Raw genomic sequence first — 11,755 nt, 5'->3', positions numbered from 1 at the left:
TGTTGTTCTACCTATGAATATAGGTAATATTGAGTTATTCCCCTTGTGACATTTCTGATTTTTTTTTCTTTCCTCTGCTAAAGGGTACACCAAATAAATTTTCATTAGTTATTATATAATAAATAATCATTACAGAAATAGCGAAAACTGTGTTTTATTACTCTCAACGTCAATAAATATTTTTCATCAACACTCCTGTGTGACTTCCGGTACTTTTCCGCGGGAATTCAGATGTAAACAATAAAATCGCGGGAAGTGGGGAGTAGGTGTAAAGTGAAGCTTCAACTTTACAAACTTTCGTTATCAGATCAATCTAAAATTGTCCTGTAAAAACACAAGATCATGGTCCGAACAAAAGCTGATAATAGCAGCGCTGCATCGAGGAAAGGTAATTATATCAGATGCGCAAGAGATAAACTAGTTAATGTGATGCACACGTACAAAAACGTAGAGAGCCCATCTCTTGTCTTGTCAGAATGAAAACAGGATAAACTTGCATGAAAACAAAACAACTACATGTTTCTATTAAGTTTACTCTGTATATATGTATAGCAGTCGGCACAAAGGCAATGGAAAATGAACTGTGTCCGCACTGTCCCGACTGCGGTACCCGCCTGAAAACGATCCAAAATTGCAGCATCTTGCGAGGGGAAGAGTGATCTCTTTGCATTTTCAAGAAAAATTGCCCATTCATTAATCAAAGGGTCAAGATAAATAGTAGCCTACAACTGCATTTAATATTACAAATAATGAAGAACAACATTTGGATATTATATATATTGTCAGTAATTAAATGCATGCTTCCAAAGGTATCCAGTATTGTGCACGTTTGTGATACATTAATATTTTTTCCGGCAATTTTGGGCCACTGGTACTAACGTCGATGTACCCTAATAAATCTGGTGTTTATCAACTTCTTTATGCCTGGAGACAATGAACTTCAAATATCTGGCCCTACAAAAAGTCAAGGTCAAAATTCACTGGCTTGTACCTGGGCCACCATTCGAAAGTTAACTTTGGAAATAAATCGTCATTTTCACATATGGGTCATTATTTCTTTCAATTCTGCCGCTAGGATTCTAACCCGGGACCTCCAGCGTACTAGGCTGAAGCTCAACCAATCAAGCTAAAGAAAAGTTCTCTATAGCTGAGCTATATATTACGGCTAGTATTTACCAGGATTACATATGCATGCCACACACATTTCAGCTGTGATCAATTATTTGTGTATACTTCTTTTCTACAAGTTAATCACTCAAAGTAAGTAAAAACAGCAGAACAGTACACTATGGTTGCATGATACAATTTGTATCACAATATTTAGTCACAATACAGTACTCTCAAGACAATACACACCTACCCGGTATATCTTTAAAAGATGGACAACAGTTGTAAGTCCTGGTCCTGAATTCTGACCAATAGTCTACCATTAATTAGGTAGGAAACAATTGGCTGTGTACAAGAGTGCTCCGAAGCAAAGTGGTCAGCGAGGATTAGCTTGAATTGGGTTACACTAATTAGATAATTTGGCTGTGTACTCGCCTAGCGAGGCCTTGATTATGTGGCCAGGTGGTCAGCCTTATTTATCAATTTGACAAATATACCTTGTGGGATCTTTGAAAACAGGAGATTCCTCCAGTTTTTATCCAAACGATCAGGAGACGGAGCTGGGGAGTGAAAATCGGGAAACTCCTGATCGAATTGGGTAAAGTTGGCAGGTATGAGAATGATCCCACTATTTGATCTAATGCAAGATATTAATTAGCAGAAGATTGGTCTAGATTTGTCAGCAGCCATGAGTTATTGAGACCTGCTTCTGCCATCAAGAAAATGAAACACTTTATAGAAAAACATAAAAATGCATTGCTAGTGACAGAAGTGTCAATAATATACATGTATAATGTTTCAGAATTGGGTACAATTATATGTACATCATTGTATTATATTCACCTTAAAAAATAATTGAAAATTTGTGACAGTCTGTAATGGTTTAGCTTAGAGGCATTTATGGTATGGAATCCCTAGTCCTGCAGGTGAGTCATGTGTATGTCCTTCAAAATATTGATATGTTGATATATACTGTTGTGTTAAGTGTGTGTGTATATATATGATTTACAGTTGTGGCTGCACGAGCCCCTAGGAAAGTACTGGGAAGCAGTGCCAGTTCTGGATCATCTGTGTCAGGAGATTCCCCATCAGGTAAAATAAGTACATTGGAAACAACTAGATGTCATGTCTGTTAATGTCACTTTCTGGTTAATATCAGGTTGTTATTCTGTGTAATCCAACATTCAATGTTATTTCATTATTATTTTCATGAGTGCAACCCTTTATATCACTTCATTTAGATGACTATCTCAAAAAAAACCAACCCCCCAAAAACAGATTAATAACAGGTTAGTGACGACAAGAATTATAGATTCATGCCTCAAGAGCCATGCGGCAGACGTAGACGCCTTATGTACATATTGTCACTGCTGTACTGGCCAACTTTTTACACCTCATGATTACCAAACAATAGATCAACCCACTTCCTGAAAGGTCTAGCTTGGTCAAGGGAAGTCTGATGTGTTTGTTTGTGATTGGCTAGTACAAATCAAGTATTAGTAGTTTTAAACTCATTGTCACTTTGAACTTGTGACGATTGTTAGGCTGTGTGTGAGTGGGTGCCATGGCACAAAGTTTTCAGACATGCAGCTGAAACTTCATGAAAATGAATATTTGGTGTGCATGTTGGTACTGATTTCAAAACAAAAATTATTGTTTTTCAATAGAAATGTTGAGAAATTAAAATATTCTAACTTGAACAATAATTTACGATAAATTTTGTATGTTTTGTTTCTTTTTACAATGACCCATGAGATACCCAACCACGACGGGTCAATGTCATCATTACGTCAGCTTAAAATTTTTTGTAGACACATTTTTGATACAAAGGTTAAGATTCATGCTGAAATGACTTATTTGAACTGCAATGAAGTATTGATTAATTGAATGTTGAAAATTATGTTTCAACTATCCTGATGGCACTCTATTTCTTATTGCTACAATTTTTAAAGGATTATCAAAATCAATATTTTCTCTCTCTCTTCAAAATTTTTTTTTTAAGTGAGGATTTCTTGGCTAACATACTGTATTTAAGCAAAACAAAAATATTTCGTTTTTCTGGTTGCCCTATATACCCTCATAATTTGTGCTGACCCCAAACATTTAAAAACAATTTAAATTTTCAAAAAAAAAAATTTTAAGTCAAAATCTCAAAATGTCCCAATTGTAAAGGTTGTGTAATGAATATGTTGCTATGTACAGGATATGTATCTGTGACACAACTCCTTGTCTGTATACATAAATCTGTACATGTTAATAGAAAATCTCTAACCAATTCAGGTTGTTAGGGAGAAAGGGCTTTAATATCTTTGACATATATTTTTTTGTTTAAAGAACATCCCTTAAACACATAATTTCCTGGTTTAATGTAATGGCTTCCCATTAGGTTCCACTTCTGTATTCCTCAAATCTACATTCACTAGTGTACTTAAATAGAGTAGTACTATATTTTCTCTCTGGCACAGGAGAGTTCCACACCAGATAGCAAAGATAGATATATGACAGAAATCACACGAATCAGTTTTTTTTTTTTTACAGGTAAAGGAAAATATGCAGGAGGTAATCCAGCCTGTCCGAGACCAACACCAGATTGGCAAAAAGGAATTGGCATGTTCTTAAAAAAGTCACCTAGTAAATCAACAGAAAAGGAGAATTCTGACCCTACTGATGTTGATACAGTAGAAAGAAGCAGTGGTTCTGCTGGGTACGTACAGGGAAGTTTTGGTATTAAAGCAAATATCCATCATACCACACATTTTCTAAAAATATTCTATGGTAGTGTAAAATTGTCTTCTTTCTCTGAATTCATGCATTAAAAAAACTTTTAATGGTAACTTTGAGTGGGGGATTGTGGAATATCTTAGATAACTTTAAATGAAAAGAATTGTCATGATCAGTCTGGCATACATTTTCACTGTTAATATTATCACATGTATGCAACATTTTTAAACAGGAAAAAATATTGCCAGGCATATTTCTACTTTCCTTAAAACTTCACTGTTAAAATTGTCTAACATTTATTAATTTGTGCTTACTGTTGGATTTTTTCCTATTTTAGACCCTCCTCTAGTAATACTGAAATTGAAGAAGATGGTGATTCCTGAAACATATAAGGAATAACCTATCACCAAGAAAAGACTTGAGCAGCTATATTTGTATACTCTGGTCACATATGAAAGGAAGATATCGACAACCATTGTGTGTTCACAAAAGGGAAGGCAGAATTTAAAAAAAAACATTGTGAGGTTATACAAGGCTTATCAGTCTGGACAAGCTTTGTGTGGATAAGATAAGAGTAATTTACAGTGAGATGGAGTTTAAAATTACCAACAGGAGAGACAAAGAATTACTATATCCTATATAATATGTCATCTTTTGTAGGTATACTCCATACATTCTTTCTAGTACAACCTCAAGATATTTTGTGAAGGAAATACTAGTGATGTCAAAGATTCACATGTAACAAATCTTTTATTCATGTACAGAGTAAAGCGATTGGTTGAATTAGGTTCTTTTATAAATATTTTTTGACATTTGTCAACAAATCAGATTATGCATTTAAATACTTCCTGGGATTGTGGTGTACTGTTAGAGATTGGTTCACTCATATATAAGTACTCCTACATACAGAGTTATGTCCCTTCAGTTATTTTTTATCGGAATGAATGAAGATCACATGCTTTCAAAATTCTTTATAAATGCCATCATGCACCATCTGTTGAAATATCATATACATAATAAACATATTTTTAAAACCATAATTCTTCACCCATCACTAATATATCTTTCACCTTTTCAACGTGATTGTCTAGGATTTCAAAAGGAATGAAAGAAATAAAAATTTATGTGTTTTATAAAAAGACTGAATGCTTTCATTTGAAGAGAGTTGACACTTCCTTTCATTTATAAGTTATGTACAAACTTATATTAATAAAGATATGTACTAGAATTTATTGAATGAACATGGTGTATATGCATGTAAATGATAAAGAATGGTGTATGTTAATATGTTAAAGTATTTCTGTATTTTGTTCAAAATTGATACCTTTAAACATTGTATGATGAAGGAAGAAGTTTATTATTATACTTTTGCAATTTTTTCAAAATGTATGTGGAAATGTTTTTTCCAGTCCATATATCTCGCCTAAATAATAACTTATTAGGAAATTTTTTAATAAAGTTTAATAAATCTTATATTGTTAGCTAGAGCTGAAACGAATGTTCGCGAATGACTTGTTGACCAAATATCAAAATAGTGGAATGGTATTGGAATGTTCGGTACTTTATTTACCTCCCTTTATGAATTACGGAAAAAAAATTGCAGCTAGGTTTGTAAGCATTTTCAGCTGAATTCTAACAAATCTAAAGCTGAATGTAAACTATACTTGTTATTTTTATCATACAAAGCAACTATGTCCAACCTAACGAAGCATTTCTGTGGCAAACATCCCGTGACTATTAGGTAAGTTTCCATTGAAAACGTCAAGCTTCTCCGGTTCAGCAGTCACATTTATAAATCAACAATTCGGATGTAAACAAAATGCAAAACATATGAATGATATGCTATAGAAATATTTCTAACCTGAAATTGTAAACAAATGCGAAAATCTGTTAAAGTAAAGAAAAGTGATTGAGGCACATGACAATGATTTACTGTACCTAAAGATCAGAATGTGTTAAGAATTTGAGAAAAGAAATCTGCTGCTAATTTTGTGATGTTGGGTCAATTAAGTAGTTTTGCATGTATAATACTCTTTATGGAATGGTTTCTTACAAGCTATTTCTGATGTGTCCAATTCCGACTTCAATACTGCAATATTTGTCATTGTCATTAATTACACCTACTACGACATACCTAGTTAGAAGTGCCCAATTTAAAAAGGAAATTTTTTCCCATGCAGACGATTTTCGTCCCTTTACACGGTCGCTTTTTGCTGGTATGTTAATGTATGGCATTGTCATACAGACCCACTGTAGGGAACATAAGTCTTAGGCTATGATTCTTCTCTTGACAATATGACAGGCACAAGCAGGTAGGACAGCCTACAGGACTGTCATTTAATGAGTCTTTGAATGATGTTTTAAAGTTAATGATCTATGTATGGTTCATATCAGAGGTTACACTTTCAACTTATTTATGTTCTAGACATTGGTAATAATGCAATATTAATTCAGCTTGTAAATCATGAATCCAGCTGAATAAATGAAAAATAATTACATTTTCATAATTGTCAACATAAATGCACGAATATTTGAATACATCAAACAAATATTTGAATACCAAAATCAACTATTTGTTGCAGCTCTATTGTTAACCTGAAGGGCCAAGTGTACTTATGTCGTGGTTGTTCATCTGGTGTCAATTTTTCCCTTAAGACTACCTCTTTTGGATAGCAAATGGACCAAATGTTTTGATGTTTGGCAGGCATGTTTCCAGGATGAAGCCCTAAAATTAAATTACCTTAACTAATATTCAAGGTCACTGGGGTTAATGTGTTAAAGCCTTTAAATGGTATCTCATGAACTACAAGGCCTGGAGGCATGATATTTGTTTGGTATATATTTACACCAGGTGTGTGCTGCAGGCCCATTGGGCCTCTTATCAAACTGTTTGAAACATATTACTTGTATGTGTAATTTAGGATGCATAACATCAGCAAATATGACTCATAGTGTTAAAGTTGATTGCAATAAGACCAGCATTCTTCATAGAAAGTTTATCATTCCAAAATAACAGACGAAAATTTGTGAATATAAAAGGTTTGATCACAAGTTTTCACTGTATTCTCGCATTTTACCAAGACACATTCAATTAGTAGAAATATTTTGTAAGAACATGTCTTAAATGTATTTAGGTATTTAGCATTATGAAAGCACTTCAGTTTTCCTTAATACAATTTGAGAAGTTTGTTTAAAAAGTGGTATCTGAAACTCAACGACATATGGAAATCTTTGTGCATTTATATCGGCCATGTGCCATATTGTAATAAAATATTTTAATGTTGCTGATATATTTTTTTTTATATTAAAAACTTTTCAATAAGAATAACAAAGTTTTGACGCCCCAAAATGTCAACGTTCCTTAGTCTTTCATTATTAAAATTTTGTTAACTTTGGGTTTGTTCTCCTTCGTGGATCACTTATGGTTTAACCCTGATGAAACGATTTAGGCAGTACAGAATTATTCCACGGTAAAAACCAACATCCTGTACCAGACATAAAAATGTTACAGGGAGAGTGACAAATTGATTCTTTTAGAATTCCGTTTGTGGTTCAACAATGTATTAATAGTATTCCATTTACACCCATACTGAATAATATTATTGAAGAAATGTTTCGTGTGTCAACTCTTTCTTTATGCAAAAAGTCCAAAAATATCAATATTTGGCCCCCTGAAATTCCACCTGGTTAATATTCTGTTGTTCAGCTTCGTCTGGATCTGAGCCAGGCGTTTATTTAATCAAGTCCAGGCGGTCCTATCTTGAAAATTTAATGATTCAAGCACGGATCTTAACAAACGATAGCTGAATAGAAATACGAGAAGGATTCCGGTTAAAATTCCAATACAGGTTCTCCTTTGTCCTAAGTTCTGCATTGTTTATTTTGGAACTGACAAAAAAGATCAAATTGTTAACGGTCTAAAATCATCACTGTTTCTTGAGGAACAGTATAGATAATTCTCAGTTTTGATATGAAGGTTCTCCTTGGCCCTTTACTCTGCAATGTCCAATTTTGGGACTCATTAAAAAGTGAGAATGTTGGACAGGCGGCCATCTTGGATTTGGATGGTTATTTATAGTAATGGTTATTTCTTATAAATGGAGGATGAATCACAATGGTCCCTAGTAGTGCATTCTTTTCATTTTGAGACTATTCAGAAGACAAATGCCAAAAATGGTACTCTTGGAATTTTACAGATCAAATTAACCACCCATAGTAAAAAACATTGCATAGTGGATTGTTCAAATCGTCTTCGTGACCTGTAGATGACCTTATTGGATTTGAATTAAGAAGTTTTGTTCAGAACACACGACAGCGAAATTCATTTAAAATCATTTACGTAAAAATAAGTTTTCTAAAAATAAGTAATACTGCTAATTATCTAACTGAACTTGCAGATTTTAATAATCATTAGCATCTTTGTACCCACAGATGGGAGGCTATTCTAGTTGTCCTACGTCTGTTAACTTCCCGTAAACATTTCTTGAAGCTGCTATATCTTGAGAACCGCTGAATGGACCTTTCTCGAATTTCATTTTTTTAACTGAGAACAATAAAATGGTCGACAGGAAGCAATATCAAATTTGACTATTTTAGCTGATTAATATTTCTTCAGACGTACTGGATAGATTTTTCTCAAATATTTCATATGCAGCTTCCCTTTGAGTTTGGGAGAAACTGGCCGTCAGACAACCATCTTGAAATTTATATGGAAAGATTATTATCAATAATTAGAAGGAATATTTAATTTTCATATCTATAAGAGCAAGAACAGAGGAAAGAATAGAAAAGTAGGGAGAATATCAAAAGGAAGATGACCAAACAATATCTGTCACCTCTTGTTTATTAATGTCATATGTTATTTGTCTTACTGGAATGTCATCCAACCTGTGAAGGGATCAAGCCATATTGCCCTGAAATGATCTAGAACAATAAAATTGCATCAGATATATGCTGATATATAAACACTGCCCTTTTATTATCATTGTTCTTGTGTTTTTCATTATCAATACTGTTTGATGTTCGGTACAATTTGTGTAGGAATGTATCATTTACCATCAAATCGCTAACACGAAAAAAATTAATATAACGTTCATGCGTAAAATCAACATCTTGTTACTTCACGCTAACCATAAAATCATTCACTATCAACGATCAACTCGGATGTTATCCATTAACTGTGCACTATTATTATGATGACGCTCTTTGATGTATACTTCTGTTTTAATCGGCTTTATGTTGAGAAATCGTGTTTATTTCATAAAACCAAAAATGCTTGTGTAAAACAAATCGCATGTTTGGCGTAAGAATAACAAGCCACAATTTTACAACTCATATTTATATCGAAATTACTTTCTAGAACATTTGTAGCGATATTGTCTACATTGTACACGGAACTCCAGTGTCATATCACGTGACTTACGGGAAATTAAAAAAAAAATACTACTGACATTTGCATATGATTTTCAATGACAGAAATTCTTTATTACGAATAACAATTTTGCCGTAGAACTTTTATGATAATTGGTTGCAAGATAGATCTCGCTAAAAGCGTGGTATAATGATTTTGTATAAACACGTTTACTGTCGTGAACTGTATCAAGTTTCCAAATAAAGCAATACATTCCAAATGACAAGTAATATTATGTAGATAATAAAGACAGGTTTTCACTGATTGTAGGTGTTCTTCGTCATAAATGTAAGAATGTTCTGTTTCCTCATTTATTTCTAAGATAGCTTGACAACATTTCTTATGTGATAATACTTCTCTGCAAAATCTTGTATTGAATTAGATACACTGAAACCATCAAATGGATTTTTTACTTTTCAACGTTTTGTACTTAATAGGATTGTGCTCAGCGTTGAGCACAGAATCCTATTCCTCGTTTCATGATTCTTGCCACGCGAAGCTTCATTCATGTAAAAGTCCCAACAATACTTATTGCCGTTGTGACCTTTTGTGTTGGTATTACGATGACTGCTGTTTTGATGCAGAAGATATATCTGAAGAAAAACCAAATATGAATAAATTTCAAATTCGGTTCTTTGAGAAGACCACATGTGAGCGTATAGAGTTTGATAAAAAGTCCCTAAGTGGATGGGGAGTTTTCATGGTGTCAGCTTGTCCGGCAACATGGAAAGGAGATGATGATGTTAGACATAGATGTGAAAAGAACAACGACATAGACTTCTACGACCTGTTACCTGTGTTTGACAGTCGTACTAATGTTTCATTTAAGAATTGGCAGTGTGCGTTATGTCACGATGTACATGATTGGGTTCCATGGTCGCTGAATTTAACATGCGTTCGCGATTTTTACCAATATGACTCTCAATCTACACTTTCACTGAAAGATTCAGTTATGTTGCGGTTAAAGAGTAAATATTGTGGTTACCGATTCGAGCCATTAAGAGAAATGAAAGTACGATACTGCTTCAATGGTTTTGATTACGTGTTATGGGATGTCTACAAAGAAGTGAACAAGACTTCCTGTAAAAATCGCGTCCTCAGACCCTTTTACATATTTTCCAAGAACATGGATGTTTGGGTAATACATTGGTTCAGAAACCTACAATGTCTTCTGGACGAAGGTCATCAGTCTGTGGACATGCGTGAATTATATTGTTTTGATGAACCTTCATACAGACCATTTAGCTTCAGACTTACTATCAGTAGTCTGATTGACGTGTCCCATTTGCTCTTTAAACACAAAAGTATACTAAAGTGTAGCCAAACGGAAATACTTCTTTCTGATAAGGTAAGAATTTTTTTTCATTTTATTGATATATAAACCAACTTTATTGAACGCAGGAAAAATATGAAGACGTTATGATGTGCTATCAATCTTGCTAATTACCTGTCATAATCCCAGATCCTGTGGTTATAAGCTTTCAATCAATGCCTTGGCTAATTACCTGTCTTAGTCACAGATCCTATGGTTATATGTCATAGTAAAACAGAATATATATGTTATAGTAAAACAGAATATACATGTTATAGTAAAACAGAATATACATGTTATAGTAAAACAGAATATACATGTTATAGTAAAACATAATATACATGTTATAGTAAAACAGAATATATATGTTATAGTAAAACAGAATATATATGTTATAGTAAAACATAATATACATGTTATAGTAAAACAGAATATATATGTTATAGTAAAACAGAATATATACGTTATAGTAAAACAGAATATATATGTTATTGTAAAACAGAATATATACGTTATGTTAAAACATAATATATATGTTATAGTAAAACAGAATATATATGTTATTGTAAAACATAATATACATGTTATAGTAAAACAGAATATATATGCAATAGTAAAACAGAATATATATGTTATAGTAAAACAGAATATACATGTTATAGTAAAACAGAATATATATGTTATAGTAAAACAGAATATATATGTTATAGTAAAACAGAATATATATGTTATTGTAAAACATAATATACATGTTATAGTAAAACAGAATATATATGCAATAGTAAAACAGAATATATATGTTATAGTAAAACAGAATATACATGTTATAGTAAAACAGAATATATATGTTATAGTAAAACAGAATATACATGTTATAGTAAAACAGAATATACACGTTATAGTAAAACAGAATATACACGTTATAGTAAAACAGAATATACCTGTTATAGTAAAACAGAATATACATGTTATAGTAAAACAGAATATACATGTTATAGTAAAACAGAATATACATGTTATAGTAAAACAGAATATATATGTCATAGTAAAACAGAATATATATGTCATAGTAAACCAGAATATACATGTCATAGTAAAACAGAATATACATGTTATAGTAAAACAGAATATACATGTTATAGTAAAAACAATATACATGTACATATATGTAATAGTAAACAGAATATACATGCTATTGTAAAACA

At 32.5% G+C, this 11,755-nt stretch overlaps 1 protein-coding gene across 1 annotated transcript; it reads left to right on the top strand.

Moving 5' to 3' along the window:
- Window positions 1-290: 290 nt before the first annotated feature.
- On the top strand, window positions 291-6,768 carry LOC132549409 (PCNA-associated factor-like). The gene is made up of 4 exons (XM_060213340.1): window positions 291-388; window positions 2,119-2,199; window positions 3,646-3,811; window positions 4,166-6,768. Exons 1-4 carry the CDS (start codon window positions 343-345, stop codon window positions 4,209-4,211), a joined length of 339 nt encoding a protein of 112 aa, XP_060069323.1. The 5' UTR covers window positions 291-342; the 3' UTR covers window positions 4,212-6,768.
- The last annotated feature ends 4,987 nt before the right edge of the window (window positions 6,769-11,755 follow it).

The sequence above is a fragment of the Ylistrum balloti genome, unplaced genomic scaffold (genome assembly GCF_031769215.1).
Source record: "Ylistrum balloti isolate Yb309-2 unplaced genomic scaffold, AGI_CSIRO_Ybal_v1 Utg370056, whole genome shotgun sequence".
Taxonomy (NCBI): domain Eukaryota; kingdom Metazoa; phylum Mollusca; class Bivalvia; order Pectinida; family Pectinidae; genus Ylistrum; species Ylistrum balloti.
Note: the sequence above shows the minus strand (reverse complement) of the source record. Positions and strands in the feature narration are given on the sequence as shown.

Bases quoted from the DNA above. Each gene is read 5' to 3' on its own strand.
- LOC132549409 (XM_060213340.1), top strand. From the start codon at position 343: ATGGTCCGAACAAAAGCTGATAATAGCAGCGCTGCATCGAGGAAAG. The intron at 389-2,118 runs GTAATTATATCA...TATGATTTACAG, and splicing joins CAGCGCTGCATCGAGGAAAG to TTGTGGCTGCACGAGCCCCT. The intron at 3,812-4,165 runs GTACGTACAGGG...TTCCTATTTTAG, and splicing joins AGAAGCAGTGGTTCTGCTGG to ACCCTCCTCTAGTAATACTG.